Below are 16,347 nucleotides of genomic sequence, written 5' to 3' on the forward strand. Positions count from 1 at the left end.
TGCTTCCTGGGGGTGGAGGCCTGGTCGAGGACCGGGCCGCGGGGACACTAAAGCCCCGAAATCATCTCAAGATAACCTCAAGATGGTACTGTGAACTAGGGAATGACACTGTGAACTGGGGAATAGTACTGTGAACTGGGGAATGGTACTGTGAACTGGGGAATGGCACTGTGAACTGCGGAATGACTTGCCACAGATGTAAATTACTCAACCGGAACTGTTGGGGGTCCGGTTCTTGAACCAATTGTGCTATAAAATACTGCTGATCAATACATTAAGCTGTGTCACTAGCTTATCAAGACCAACTTGCTTAGCTAAATGAATCGTGGGGTTAAGTTCCTGAGCCCATTATGTGCCTCTGTAACTTTTCCCACTACCGCCCACACAATGGGTATGGATAGGTCCACTACCACCCACACAATGGGTATGGATAGATCCACTACCACCCACACGATGGATATGGATAGGTTCACTACCGCCCACACGATGGGTATGGATAGGTTCACTACCGCCCACACGATGGGTATGGATAGGTTCACTGCCGCCCACACGATGGGTATGGATAGGTTCACTGCCGCCCACACGATGGGTATGGATAGGTTCACTGCCGCCCACACGATGGGTATGGATAGGTTCACTACCGCCCACACGATGGGTATGGATAGGTTCACTGCCGCCCACACGATGGGTATGGATAGGTTCACTACCGCCCACACGATGGGTATGGATAGGTTCACTGCCGCCCACACGATGGGTATGGATAGGTTCACTGCCGTCCACACGATGGGTATGGATAGGTTCACTACCGCCCACACGATGGGTATGGATAGGTTCACTGCCGCCCACACGATGGGTATGGATAGGTTCACTGCCGTCCACACGATGGGTATGGATAGGTCCACTACCGTCCACACGATGGGTATGGATAGGTCCACTACCGCCCACACGATGGGTATGGATAGGTCCACTACCGCCCACACGATGGGTATGGATAGGTCCACTACCGTCCACACGATGGGTATGGATAGGTCCACTACCGCCCACACGATGGGTATGGATAGGTCCACTACCGTCCACACGATGGGTATGGATAGGTCCACTACCGCCCACACGATGGGTATGGATAGGTCCACTACCGTCCACACGATGGGTATGGATAGGTCCACTACCGTCCACACGATGGGTATGGATAGGTCCACTACCGCCCACATAATAAATAATCTAAAAAAGAAACCGATGAAAAACGACGAGGCAAGAAAAGCGGCTCCAGCACTGCGGGGAGAATATGGAATTACATGTATTATGGTTAAACAAACTCACTAGAATTACCTGATACCTATTCCTTGTGATTACGAAGAACCAAGATCTTACCTCATTTCCGTTTCATAGGTCAGTGGCCTTCTTCAGACGTTGTTGTTGTTGATTTAAGGGCGACGACAATCGTGGGATCGGATGAGCCCCGAGGTACCTGTTAATCGCGAAGCCCTGAAAGGTGAAACGCCAGGCCAAATCGCGAAACAAGTGACGCCAATCACTGGAAACTAATATGCCTCGCGGCAAAGAAACGCAGACGGGCAGATGATTGGGAAGCCCCCGGAGTCCCTCAGAGTGACAAGCACCGGCCCCGCCCCACACAGTAAACACTGGGTAGCAAAACCAAAAACTCGGCCCCCAACTAAAACGCAAAAGTCATCCAGTTTTCCCCGGCAGAGCAGTAGCCAGCCGCCCACCACGTCTGAGGGCACACCAGGAGCCCACCAAGACCCGCCACTCTCGGCCAAGTCGGCCCCCGGACACCGTCACCCCGCCGGGAGAACCAGCCAGTACACGTCAAAAAAACTATCAACAATCCCGTGACCCAAGACGATATGTGCGCCAGGCGTCATACAACCGAACCGTTGAATAGGGATGCCAAACGGCAGTAGCAAAGCCAAAACGCGAAAACAGAACGTGATAAGGTGGCTTCCCAGGCGGAGGAGGTGTCCAGACGTCCGCTCGTCGTCAAAGTTGAACCAGGAGTCCTTCTTCAGCCGTTGAGGGGCTGATCGCATCTCTTTATAAAAGATGCGAGTCCACACTTGTGTTGAGGGTTGTTCACAGGAGACCCTGATGGACACGTCGCCGCCACAATTTATTTATTTATTTATTTATTTATTTATACAAGAAGGTACATTGGGGGTTAACAGAGAACATAGAAATTAAGTTGATTTTACATTCTTGTAAAGCCACTATCACGCATAGCGTTTCGGGCACCTGCAAAACCTGCAGCAGCGTCTCCAATTTCACGATTCCGATTTAATCGTATGATCCTCTAACGTCCTTGTCTGCAACAAATCTTATATAATTGATGAGAACTGGCCTAAAAGTGATCAAATATCGAAGTACTGTGTGTGTTTATAAGTGGTTCATATGCTGGCTCGGAGCCTTATTTCCTATTGGCTCTTGCACGCCTCAGGTGAGCGCTGATTGGTGGATGGTACCAGGCAGCACGCTATTGGTTCAGTCCGGATGACGGTATGTCTCGAGCGTTCACAACGTTACTAAAATGATGTATTTGTTAGCTTAAGAACCTGCCCGAAACGATATGCGTGCTAGTGGCTTTGCAAGAATGTACTATTTACCGATCAGCATATGTACACTCCTATAACAGCCTATTGCATCGTCTTGTATTATGCGTGTTAGTGGCTTTGCAGGAATGTAAAAATACCAATCTTATGTAATCTCAAATCCATTATACCTTCTTGTAAATAAAATTATTATTATTATTATATGCATTGCCTCCATCCAAACTTTAAGGCCAGATTCGACAGAGAATTCGAATATCACATCATTTCAGCTATACAGCAACAAGTTAAGAAGACACAGCCTCCAACAAATATATTTGGTGAGTGTCCTGTTATCAATGATTTCACATCAAATGGTATGAGATACATTGAGCTCTGTAAATGGCTGTGATGCGTCTAAAGAGCGTATCTCGAGTTTTTCGGATGAAGGGTGGAAACGGTGCGCAGGGCGTATAGGCCTTAATTTGTCTTCCTTGTAAAGCGGCGGCCACAAGCTGTAGGCCCGGTATTTAAAGCCAGGGGGGCTGGTCGCCCCTCCACACTCCCTCGCAAATCATGCCCACCTTGTCAAAAACCCTCCCTCCTTCATGGTGTCGTCCTTCATAGTGCACATGGGTGAGCAATGGACCCACCCGGACCCCTCCCATCACAACTTTCCTGCCCGAAACAAACGCTTTGCGTAATAATGGCTTTAGGCATTGTATGTACTAGCTCTATCTATAAATCTATAAATTTTTGTACAGCCTCTTGTATGTATATACTTTACCTGAATAAACATTTGATTTTTTTTAATTTGAATTTAAACATTATGTTCAACTCATACTATCTTGAGGATATCTTAAGATGATTTTGGGCCTTACCGTCCCCGCTTCCCGGTCCTCGACCAGGCCTCCTTTTTGTTAAACATCCTCCAGGAAACAGCCTGGAGGATGTCTAATTAGCAACTGTCTAATTCCCTGGCACCTGTTTACTGCTAGGTAACAGGGGCATCAGGGTGAAAAAACTGCCCATTTGTTTCCGCCTCCACCGGGGATCGAACCCGAGACCTCAGGACTACGAACCTGAAGCGCTGTCCACTCAGCTGTCAGGCCCCTTTGCTTTCTACGGCATTTTTTTTTTTTTTGGCGGGAGACTTCTCTCCCCCAATATATGTACAGTACCTAAGCCATACAACTTTACTATTGTAATCACCTTATATCATGGTTGTTATATTGAATGCATATTGTACTGCATTATACCTTTAAATAATCCTTAAATTATGCTGCTACAATGTACCTGTTGATAACCCTCAAATTTTACATTAATGTACCTACTAATCTTTGTAAAATTTTCTTACTCTGTACCTGTAATTTTTTTCAGAGTTGCTAGAAATTACCTACTTACAATTATCTGTTAGATTAAGTACTTGCCCGAAATGCTATGCGTACTATAGTGGCTTTTTAAGAATGTAAAAACATTTAAAGCTATATGTACTCTCATAAACCCAATGTACCTTCTTGTATACAAGTAAATAAATAGATGAATAAATTTTAATCTGAATCTTTGTATGCATGTATACACTTTCATGATGCATACTCCTTCATTGTTTCTGTACTCACCTAATTGTGCTTGCAGGGGTTGAGCTCTGGCCCACCTCTCAACTGTCAATCAACTAATGTACAGATTCCGGAACCTACTGGGCTTGGTATGTAGCTCTATATGCATGTAGCTTGTCTCATCATTTACACATTTAATGTTAAACACATATGTAAGTGGATAATTACTAATGAATTATTTAGGATTAATGGCGATATGCAGCCTTCGTTATTATTGCAAACTGCACCATTTATAATTTTAGGATGAATTCTCTTACCTTGTATACTTTATTTATGTACTAAAGTACTATGTTCAGGTGCATGTGCCCCTACTTACGTAGAATATGTACACAAGTCTAGTTATTAAGGTCACTTAACATACATCCCTGCACATGCAGGATGGTTGCAGCAAGCAACTGCAGTTGCAACAATGCCATGCAACTTGCAGTTGCAAATATATTATTATTAATACTTAAAATTAATAAAATCTTGTATCGCCTATGGTGTTTTGTTTTACTCAACGCACAGAACTACTGCATACACTCACGAACACTGCACCATAATTACCTAAGTGTAGATTTAGGAGGAGAGGTACGCTTGTGGTGTCCCGTCTTCCCAGTACTCTTTGTCATACAACAGCTTGAAACTGTTGACAGTTTTGGCCTCCACCACCTTTTCACTTACCTTGTTCCAACCATCCACCACTCTGAGAAAGTGAACTTTTCCAATGTTTTTGCCAGCTTTTTTAACTTAGTTTGAACCTATATGTCCTCTTGTTCTTCAAATTGCAGTTTTCAAAAATTGTTCTGTCAATTTTGTCAATACTGTACCTGTTACTATTTTGTACAGTGATCATACCACCTCATTATCTTCTATCTTGGCATATTTAATGATTATAATCTCTCCTTATATTTTTTTGTTTCCAGTTCTGCAAGCCATTTAAATCCAAATGGAAAAGATCAAGGCAAATGGGGGACCTTTGACAAGTCGCCGGCTTCCTGCCCATGTTGAGGCCAATAGTGTTAGTGGCCCTCAGGTAAATTTGTTTGTATGTCTTTGCACCTTTTCCAGTTTATTGATGTGCATCTTGAGATATGGGCACCATACAACTGGTGCATATTTCAACTTTGTTTTCACGGAGATCGTGAACAATTTCTTTAATATTCTACCGTCCACATACAGTACTTAAAAGCAGTTTTGAAATTGGAAAACATTGCATATGCTCCTCACACAATGTCTTGTATATGATCCTTTGGTGACGGTCTACTATTAAGAAGCACTATTACATCTTTTTCTTTGTTAAAGTTCTTTAATGTGTCTGCACATAATTTGTAGTGTGTGAGTGGCCTTTTTTTTTTTCTTATTACACATTCCACAATGTAACATTTATGCACACTGAATTCAATTTGCCAAATGTTGCTCCATGCAGTTATTTTTGTCCCGGTCATCTTGAAGAGCATGACACTCGTCAAAGTTTATCTTCCCTAGTAACCTATTATCATCTGCAACCAAGTTGTGTGTGTGTGACTGCACTGTGAAGCACCCACCTCATTCTTGTAAGGAGTTTCCATCAAATTCTCTCCTCACCACAGAGATTTGTGTAATCATAAGCAATAACTAATTCCATGTCAGTTTTGTGTCTTCCAAGTGTTTTAAATACATATGATGCATGACTAGTTTGGGTGAAATGCTCATATCCAAATACAGGGTAGCTGTGTGTAGTTCATTTAAATTTCCTCTTTGTACTTGATTTAGTGCACTTTAAATTTAAAGTAGTTCTTCCTATAAAATAATAAAATTTAAATGTAAAGTACAGTAGTTCCCTTACAATATACTGTATCCTGAATTGTTTGGAGAGAATAAAGTCAATTAGATATCTATTTCCATTGCCACTTTCCCAAATCCATTTTCAACTTACCAGGTAATTCTGTTTAATTCATACTGTGGCCAAATTTTGTTTTGCAAACTTTATAGACTCAATTTCAATTTCAATCAAATTCGGCAAACTACTAAAAAAAATAGTGCACTTATTTTATTTTAGCAATTAAATCTCCCATAATAATTTTGGAGCATAAATTTTCATTGCTGTGAGCCATTGTAAAGTCTTTGCAGCATTATTCTATATTCGTTGTTGTAGCTAATATTAGACTTAACTGATTTGAAATGTATGTCTAATTTTTTACTAGTATCCTCACAGTATACTCTGATATATACCAATACTGTACTTGAAAGTTTCTAACGTTATTTTGGAGTTAAATTTCTCATTATGCAGTACCAGAAGGTCTATTGTAAGCACTGTACTGTACAAAAGTACATTAAGGTAATTGTGAAAGCCAGAACAACAGAGGTGCATTTATTCTATTGCTGTTCAAATATTCAAATAAAAACAGTTCTGAACCAGTAGTGTAATCCTTACATTAAACAAACATTAACACAACATTTTCCAAATCTGAAGTCCCATCCATCACCAGACAAGACCCACATATATTTGTTATACTGGTACTTTGAATATATTTTCCTACCGATTTTTTTTTTAACTGTAACTACACTTTGTTGTAGACCAATAATTAAATGCCAAGTTAGTTTTCTTTATGGTTTGAAATTAATCCCCTGACATTGCAGTGTGAATATTCCCTATTACAAGTACAGTAAATACTAAGTAATTTATTTATATATTTACTATAACAAAGCAGTATTTAAATTTTGAGTGAGCTTGCATGAAAATCTTATTTCAATAATGCATATTTTGTAATAAGAATCTTAACAATATAAATCCTATAATAACACAATAGCAAGAACTTCATTCACCAAAGACACTTTTAAGTAGCATACTTTGAGTTATGTTTATATTATTAAAATTTGTATTCAGTTTTTATAGGTTACAACAATGCAGGAAAATAATAGTATAGTACTATAACTCATTGTAATATAAGCTATATCAGGCTTAACATAATTAGACGTATAAAATAAACAGAACGAGTGTACGTGAGTGTTATCTTATGGCGGGTCTCTCTAGTGTGCACTAAATATCATTGTGATTTGTTGCAAATCTGTAAATTGTTTAACAAAAATTATAAGCTTATGATCAAATATGTAATTATTGATGGATGAGGTAATGGGTTTGTAGGTTTGGTTTCAGGACACCAGATGTTGGCAAGCAACAGTAATCATGGGCCAGGCTAAAACTGGCAAATAATGGTCTCCAAAAATACAAAAATGCAGACATTAAAAATATCATTACACCAATTTCAACATGTGTTGTATTGGCCTAATCTATTCTTTATTAAATGCATTTTGATATTATGCTGACAATTTTAGCCTTGTCCACTCCAAGAGTCAAATGTGGTGGCCTACGGAAATGGGCACACCCACAATAAGGCTAAACATCTTAACATCATATGACTATCAAAACACACCAGGTATCTGATTATCCAATTGGCATTTCTCATTAATGAAACAACCAATCCATTCCAGTACTAGAGTATTTACTGTGTGTCATAAGTCAGTGAGAACGTTTGGCCCATGTCACTGGATGGTAAGTAACTAGGGGAACCATCTCTCAGGTCTGGGTTGTAAATCTCTCTTACAAAAACTACCCCCACTAAACCCACTGATTTCAAGTACTACTCTGATTTTGATCATTGATTTTGTTTCTAATAAATTTTATTATATACAGTTTTATGAAGCCTTGAGATTCCTAGTTATAATTCCTCTAGAAAAGGATTAGCACACCTGTATTTGGATTTGCATCCTAAACCCCAAAAGCAGTTCCCCTGCATTGTAACATTTATCACAAATACAGATAATTAATCTGAAATTTATGTTGCATTTAGTTTCCTGCATAATCACTATGGCCAGTTTGCATAATAAGCAATCCTGAAAACTTTAACTTTTTTTTTTGCCTTATTGCTTCTGCAACAAAATGAGACTTAGTAAGGCAGGTTTGCAGAGCAGAGTCCATTAAGACAATGGAGCTCAACACAGAGCACTCAGGTTAGCAGATCTGAACTTTAAACAGATCAGAGGCCATGGTAAGAGACACCAGTCGAATTACGACTCTGATTCAGAACAAAGAAGTATGAAAATTGATAAGATTGGCAATCATGAGCTATAAACACCATCTATATCACTTTTTGTCAAACCTGATAATAAAGATGACCCTAACAATGTAGGTAACTACAGCTCATGATCACTGTCCCATCAGAGTCATTATGGTACATAGATATCCAACGGTGCATAATTTCAAATACGTCCCCTTCGTGACAAAAAACCCGATGTAAACAGATGACCTATTTTCTTCTATTGTCTGGAGTACATTAAGGCTCATTTTCCTTGTTTTATTTATAGAACAATGAGATTATAAAGATTGTTACAAAATAGGTCATATGGTCACTAATATGCATGTATGAGGCCAGAGCAGAAGGCGGGGAAACACAAGTGGACACAAAATATACAAAAAATTTCTTTCAATAATATGAAGAAGGATATATAGTATACAGTGGTTCCTTAGACATTTCCAAAAAGAAGCACGATTATCATGCAGTACATGACACCTGGATCTATATTACATATCACATTTTATTATGTATCTAATGGGATTTTTTTCCAGCATAGTTCAATCTAGGCATTTTTACTGCATGACCACTGGTAGTCTGAGAGAGGGATGGAGTCAGGGTTTTGTCAAGAAAGGGATTCACATGAAAGTGTTCATGGTGTATCTTTCAGATTTAAGACAAGTCAACAAGTCAAGATTGTAGTGTTAAACAAATGCCCACTTTTAAAAGAACCACTTCTCCATCACCTCCTGACTCCGCCCCCATATAGCCTGGCAAGTGTGGGACAGGCAGTTATCTAGGGCACGGTGCAGTCAGTTGGCTGGCATTCTTGGCAGTTTTTTGGGGGGCAACCTGGGCAGTATGGTCACCTAGTAATGTTTGTTAGGTTATTCAACAAATTTTCAAAGCATGTGCTCCACTCATTTTTATTCCAATGCCTTGTAAAACTGCACTTTTATTCTTATAAAATATTAACTTTAAATATTCTTTAGAACACTGTAGGGAAACAAACGATAAAGTATCACTTCTGATCATGTCTTTCCACCTTTCAGCCAGTTAGCTGACATACCCTGCACCATCTACTGGTCTGTGACATTAGGAGAAGAAAAGCCATGATTGAATAGAGATGAAAACTTAAGCTCTTGGCATTTGTAAGGCAATGACAACACAGTCGCAACCAGAGAGCTGCGCTTGGTGAGTCCTTGGGGGTTAGCTCACGCACTATTCACTCCCCCAACAGCAAGTTATGGAGGTATAGCTTCCACACCTTAGCTGAGCAGCTGTCAATGTTCATAGATAATTCAGTGCAGCACATCTTATTAGGACTCAAGAAAATATGCATGAGTAGATATGAACAACACTCTGGTGAATAATAACACTCAAGCATTACTCAGTGATATTCATCACTGATAATAAGGGCCATAATGGGCCAAGTTCCCAAGGTTACTGTATGTAGGAACAAGGATTATATCTTTGCACACTGTGGATCAAAACAGGATATTGTAAACATCAGAAATGTGGAATGGCATACCATACAAACTAGGATATGATCACAGGGGTCAATGTGGCTCAGCAAAATTGGATAATACCTTCCAACCTCCAGCTAAGGTGGGCAACTAATGGACATAGTCACCACAAGAGATCTTGAGTGGCCATGCACTAGTGAGCCATAGTGGACCAGGCCCCTGAGAGACGGTGGGTATTGAAATGTGAACATATCCAGGGTTCAAGATAACATGGTATAATTTGTACCCACGGGATACTGTGAAGATGACCACCCAAGACCATTCATAATTTTATATTAGGATGACCTTGCTCACAAATCCCAAAATGAGATTTGCTGGCAAAAGTTGCAGCATGCATAACCTGTGAGGCTTCCAGATCCCCACTGATGCTGCCTTGCTGGAGGTGATGGTGCTGGCCACATGTGACTACACTGGGACTGTATAACCCAGCACCTTGGCACTCAACGGACATGGTGCCAATAACAATTTTGATTTGTTAAATGCAGTTTCTTTACAACTTTTGACAACTTTAACTTGCAAGACTAAGAACTTTATTCACACTGATGTATCATTTAGTAAACTTTGTTAATGTTACACAACTAAGTAAAAAACTATAACACTTAACATTTTGTTCAAACTCTTCTCTAAACAAATCGCATGTAAATACATTTCTGGGCCTACATCTTACTGAACAACTATCCCTGGCTATATGGTGCTTGTGAAAATGTGGATGTCTTCTGTGCCACAATTTTGATACTTTTCTTAAATGAAAATATGAATGATTAGATGAGGAAACAATACCCTAAAATTATATATACCAATATAGAAACTATACTTTATAAGAACATAAAAAATTACAGGAAGAGGAATAAAAAAGAATAGTTACAAAATTTAACACATTTTGCTATTGAAAAGTTATGCACAGATGACTGAAAATACATCATTAAAAATATCTGCTTAATATTTAACTTTCTATTGTAGCATCCTCACTCTCAAACAGACCTGGGCACATCATGTCAAAAGACCAAGTATTCAGTGTCAATTTTCAGTAAGAACAGTTTGGACACCACTGAAATATTGCTGAAATTTAGGCTGGTCTATGACATGAGTCCAAGAAAGTTTGAAGGACCCTGAATATATGATCACTTGCTGCAAGTGTGACTTGTACGGCTGCATTGGCCAATGTGTCTGTGAGCCGGGCATGTGCAGGCTGACTTACAACGGGCAACTAAACTCAGGGTTGACAATGGAGCTACACTCAAACCACCTGGGACACTAGTGAGTGAGTCAAGGTAGCAACTTGCATAGTTGGAACATCCTATTACACTTGTGAATTTCCCTATGTCGAAAGTTCGCGATCCCACACAAAAGCAGAGTTTAACACACAAAGAATACTCATTCAAGCATCAATATATACAATTCAAAGATGATGATCACAAAATGAAATTTGTTATTTCATTCCTTTAACTGAAATGAGCATACGCAAAACAGTCTGAACACATATGAACTGAGAATGATGAAGCACACATGGGCCACCTGCTTGTGTAGTGAGGTGCACAACACCTCTCCTTGTGCTGGGACCATCCGGAACACAACAGACCAAAAACCCACTATGGGAGATGGGAATTGCTACAAAGGGTATGGTTCTATACTGAGAAAGAAGATCAGGTGGGGTAACTGTAGTGGGGAGGACGGCTGAGGCACAGCACGGGGCAGCTGCCGCACACTGTTGCACTTCAAGAGTGGTGGGTGGTCGGCAGCAGCAGCTGATGAGCGGGTGGTGTGTTGTGGTGTTGGTGTGATGTTGGTGCAGCGCTGGACTCTTTATTTTTTTAGATGTAGGAGTAGGGTCCGTCAGTGAGGGCGCTACAGAGGAGGAGTCAGGAGTTATCTTCTTTAGTCATGTCTCCCCGGTTAGGCTTGTACTCTAGGCCAGGGTCAAACTGCATGAGGACGAACACCTGGTCAGTGGGCAGCAGCGTGAAGTCATCCGGTGGGTTGGTTATCACATACCGCTTGGACGACGCGTCACACGAGCTTGATGTGTCGCGGAATCTGCAGTCCAAACCAACGGCAGATTGAGGAACCATACGGAGTGTTCTGTAAATCAATTTCATATCTCACGAGCATAACGAAAATGATATTTCATTAAACAAGAGTTCCTCCTGCTCCTCGCAAACAATTTACAAGCTTGCCCATTGGCCATGCTACTGTACAGAAAGTGCAGAAACGTCTCATAAGCCGTGTGTTTAAAAGCAGGTTTACATACTTTACAAAGCCTACTTATGCAGGCTTGAATAAATTATGATAGGATTTTAACAAGCCAGGTGCATACACACTGTTGTGATACATTACAATAGCTCATTTTTAACAAACCATATTTTGATGATGCAAAGGCTCTCTTATTTAGAGGTCCGCTCTTAATCAATATTGAATACAATAGAAGGGTGAAGAAGTGCATTAAAGCTAATATATAAATACAAGGAGGAGGGAGGAAGGAGAAATACTCTGTGTTGAAAGGTAGGAGTAACATGATCATGACTTAAACCTTATATCATTGTCTTTAGGTTCATTTAACTTTGTTAAAAATAAAGATAAATGAGTCCAATTGACACACAATATACTGGTATAAGCTTTGGTCCCTGTCACTCCTTACACATAAGTGAAGTAGCAAATGACTGACATTGTCAGCCTTTGTACATACATGGATTAGCTGTGAATACAAAGTCGGTGAGGTGCAGGTGGGGTGGTGGTGTGCTTACTCACCTGTAGAGACCAATACATAGCATGCCATAGTTCCGCAGTGCTGCACAGAAGAGGTCACCATACTTGCCACCTTCACCAAACTGACCAAGTGGGCCATCATAGAGAGAAATTTGACCAACTTGACATCGATCACGATTTGCCAGTGTCTCAGGTGTGCTGTAGACAAAAATATGTATAAATTATGGAAAATGGGCTTCAAAGTAAAAATGTGTTTCTCTATTTAAAAAGTTCAGCATTTTAATTTCAAAATCACAGAAATGCTGTAATGCTATACAATATGACAAGTGTCATATACCATAGCATGTCTGTTATTTAAAACATCAGTGACATGTAGCTCTCAAAGCTATACACTTTACAACAAATGTGTGTGTGTGTGTGTGTGTGTGTGTGTGTGTGTGTGTGTGTGTAGGCCTAGAGAAGGCATGCTCCTCAAGATGAACTGTGAAAAGTAATTCTTTAGTCACTTGCATTCTTATGTTCAAACTCCTCATGCACATACAGCAACCAACATTGATTACAAGTCAGTTGGTTTTGGTATTCTGAACATAATTTACCAGTCTGTTAGCTCTGGAAGTACTGTATGTTGAACATAATATATACAAAATTTAGGTAAGTTAATTTTAAAACTTGAAAGTTTATTTCAATTTTTCTAACTAAACATCTTTCATCCACATTATTTCATGAACTACTGGAAGATAATCCTTACAGACAAGTCCAGTTTGAGTCATTGTTCTTGAATGAATGGTAAAATCATCTGCACTAGTGTCTACAAGTGTTTTAAAATTGAATCGTCAAAGGAATTGTGACAGTTCCATTTGCTGGAACAATTTCAATAACCAATTCTTCTATGGTATTCTAACATAAGGATTGAATTTCAAGGCCTTCTGATGTTGCAATGGCTGAAACCTTGTGTAAGCTGTTTGCACCTCCCTCTGTGATGTGGTTGAAAACTTCTTTGCCACTTGTTTGACCTGCAGGATTCTTGTTGGATCAGTGTGGTAGGGTGTGACGATACTAATGCCATCCGTCGACCGTACCCGACCCATTTTCAGTGTTCACTCATGGAAGGCTGTGGTCTCACTAAAGCAGGTATACTATATGTACTAAAACTAGGTGTCCTTCATGCTATTAATTAATTTTATTTTCTCAGAGGATCCATGGTGTTCAGTTCTTCACTGGTGGTTGCATCCATGTCCTCTTTTACATAGGTTATTACCCCACCTGGTCTTGTTGTTCTGTTCTTTCTGAATGGTGGATGGTATCCTGGGAGATGAATTCTCCTCTCTATTATGTCCTCTCGTTCCCCATGTTTCACTGATGCCAATGATGTTGGGATTTTCAGCCTCAGTATACACATCCAATGTGTCAAATTTATTTACTAGGCTTCTGGCAATTTTGTAGAAACAATTTAAAACAAATTTTCTTCTTAGATCCCTAAGGTAATTTACATTTTGTTTTATTTTAACCTTTCAACTGCGCATCACAACCAGGGTTGTTTCGTCCATGGTGTGCATCACAACCAGTGATGTTTTAATATGTAGCGTAAGATATGAAACTTGTGCGCAGTAAACGGGACACTTATTTGATGACTCAGGCCTCCAGTAAACAGCTTCCATATTGAAAAAAATAATTGCAGACTCCTGCACGTGAGCGGGTTGGCCTCAGTTTGTATACTGTACAACAACCATGAGTGGCACACATGGGACTTGCTCATGGAGTGTCATGTGGCTCACTCGATGCCATCACTCACATTGGAGGAAATAGACAAGAAATTTATGAAACATGAAATTGATGATCCTGATAGTGATGAGATGAGGATTATCCTCATCACTATCAGATGATGTGTATATATGTTTGTGTACGGTGATAAGGACTATACACAAAAATCAGATATCATTGATTCCGAGAGTGAAAATGATAAACTAGTGAGCGTCACAAAGGCAAGGCCTACTCCACCTCCACTGTGCTCCCGGTCTACTCCACTCTACATCGTCTTGATAATGATATATGCAAAAATCATTTGGAATTGAGACAGACTGACATTGATAACCCAGTGAGTGTATCCAAGCCTAGGCCTACTCCGCCTCTGCATCCCCGGTCTACTCCACCTCGACCACAGCATTCCAATGCAGCAGCTGTGCTACCTGCTGTTCCTCTTCTCCATGAACAGTGAAGATGACTAATTTTCTGGATTTAGTAACCAGAAATTTAATACTAGTGGCTATCCTGTGGCTAGTGGTAGCAGGTTTCATGGTGTTACTTGGAAGAGTGCCGACTCAGCACCACACCCTGCTAAATGACACCATACAATATCACATGGAGAAAATGATGGAAGATTGGCCTCTACTTCAACTATACATGCCTGTCCTGTGCAGATTAGAAGAGCTTCATCTCTAAGTCAATGTAGCTTTGTTGGAGGTAGTATCCATGCCCGTCATGGTGGTGCTGGAGGCGATGCCTCCAGCAGCACAGTGTGCTCCTGTGGGATGATGATAGCAATTTTGTTCTACATATTGCTACCACATATGATAATACAGCTGGAGGTGTTACTGACACTTTCCTTTATACTGGTGAAGATATGTGTGACATGGACTATTTTACGGCATATTTTGTTGAGCCGTTTGGGACACATTTTGTTAGAAAACAAACAGATACGAGGCAAAACTCATTGAAAAAGAGCGGTATGTCACCTTATGCTTGATGCACTGTAAAGATACAACTGTGGCAGAAATGTAAGCTTTTCTTGCCCTTTGTATGATGATGAAACATTCAGAAAAGCACATCATACAGGATTATTGGAACAAAGGCAGCTTTGTTTTATCCCCAGTTTTCGAGGAAGCAGAAATGAGCCCTGTGTACCTGTTGGAGTTTTAAATCTTATGTGGCACTTTAAAACATCTCTCATTGTCTTGTGCAGTGTGTGATCATATATGGTGAGAACACCCCTGATTGTCACATGAACAGTATTTGAAGTTTTAAATATGCACAGTATATGCACCAATTTCTAAATACTGTGCAGTGTTATAAACCTCTGATTCTGGAAGATTGCTGAAAACAAACATCCAGTGCTGGAAAAAGAATGTAGTTATTAAAAAAGAGTAATTTGCAGTTGCAAATCACATACCTCAGACATTCGAGAAAGAGTAAGTGTAAATGTTGAAAGCCAGTAGGGAATATTGAAATGTTGTGGGACACAACATACGAGCATGAGTCCTCCTCATTATAATTCCAGTAGTGCATGAAGGAGTGTTGGAGGAGGTATCAGATAATCTCTTGAGTGTCAGACAAGGTCACTGTTGAAGCACATGCTCTTTTGTATACCGTACCAGTAAAATAATCTAGTTGGTGCTTCACAAATAAAGGTCCCGGTAGTACAGTCGGGTTCATTCTCGACGCAAAATTGAGAATTCTGGGCTGGACGGAAATGGTTGGGTACAATCTCTTTTGCCTAATGCTTCTGTTTATATAGCAGTAAGTAGGTACTCAGGAGTCAGTCAGTTTGTTTTAGGGGTTGCATCCTGGACAGGGGGGATCTTGATAAAAGCCTAACATGTATGAATACACTATGGCTATCTGTCCCCGACATAATGAATTAAGTCATTAGTTAAATACAGTTATTGTTATTCTTTATATAAAACCAAGATAACTAGCCTGGACCTCCAATACTGATCAAAGGAGATGGTATAAGCATATTTATTTTTCATGTTCCTATGTGTCCTCTGTCCTAGTTATTAGGAGAAATATATTATATCACTGTATTCCTGTGTTTTGGCAGTTTTAATTTGTATACAAATATCTGTGTTGTAGTTGTGTTAGTTTAGTATCATGGTTAACAATACACTTTATTGGACAGGGTAACAGGTAACCATTGTGTGGTGGTTAT

The 16,347-nt window shown here is 40.1% G+C and overlaps 1 protein-coding gene and 1 long non-coding RNA gene across 3 annotated transcripts in view; one reads left to right on the top strand and one right to left on the bottom strand.

Annotated features, from left to right (window-relative positions):
- The first annotated feature begins 1,243 nt into the window (after positions 1-1,243).
- Positions 1,244-10,086, top strand: LOC138354477 (uncharacterized). Of its 2 annotated transcripts, none has more exons than XR_011223569.1 (4): positions 1,244-2,884; positions 4,179-4,248; positions 5,065-5,174; positions 9,246-10,086. It is a non-coding gene; the product is annotated as an uncharacterized lncRNA (long non-coding RNA). The 2 variants fall into 2 exon arrangements; XR_011223570.1 differs by lacking the exon at positions 1,244-2,884 and adding an exon at positions 2,915-3,179.
- slo (calcium-activated potassium channel slo) overlaps positions 6,479-16,347 on the bottom strand; it is a gene marked incomplete in the record, with an annotated part of 691,171 nt that continues 681,302 nt past the window's right edge. The window contains 2 exon segments of the mRNA XM_069308722.1: positions 6,479-11,798; positions 12,465-12,620. Coding sequence (XP_069164823.1) covers positions 11,579-11,798; positions 12,465-12,620 — 376 coding nt within the window.

This window comes from Procambarus clarkii, chromosome 63, assembly GCF_040958095.1.
Source record: "Procambarus clarkii isolate CNS0578487 chromosome 63, FALCON_Pclarkii_2.0, whole genome shotgun sequence".
Classification (NCBI taxonomy): Eukaryota; Metazoa; Arthropoda; class Malacostraca; order Decapoda; family Cambaridae; genus Procambarus; species Procambarus clarkii.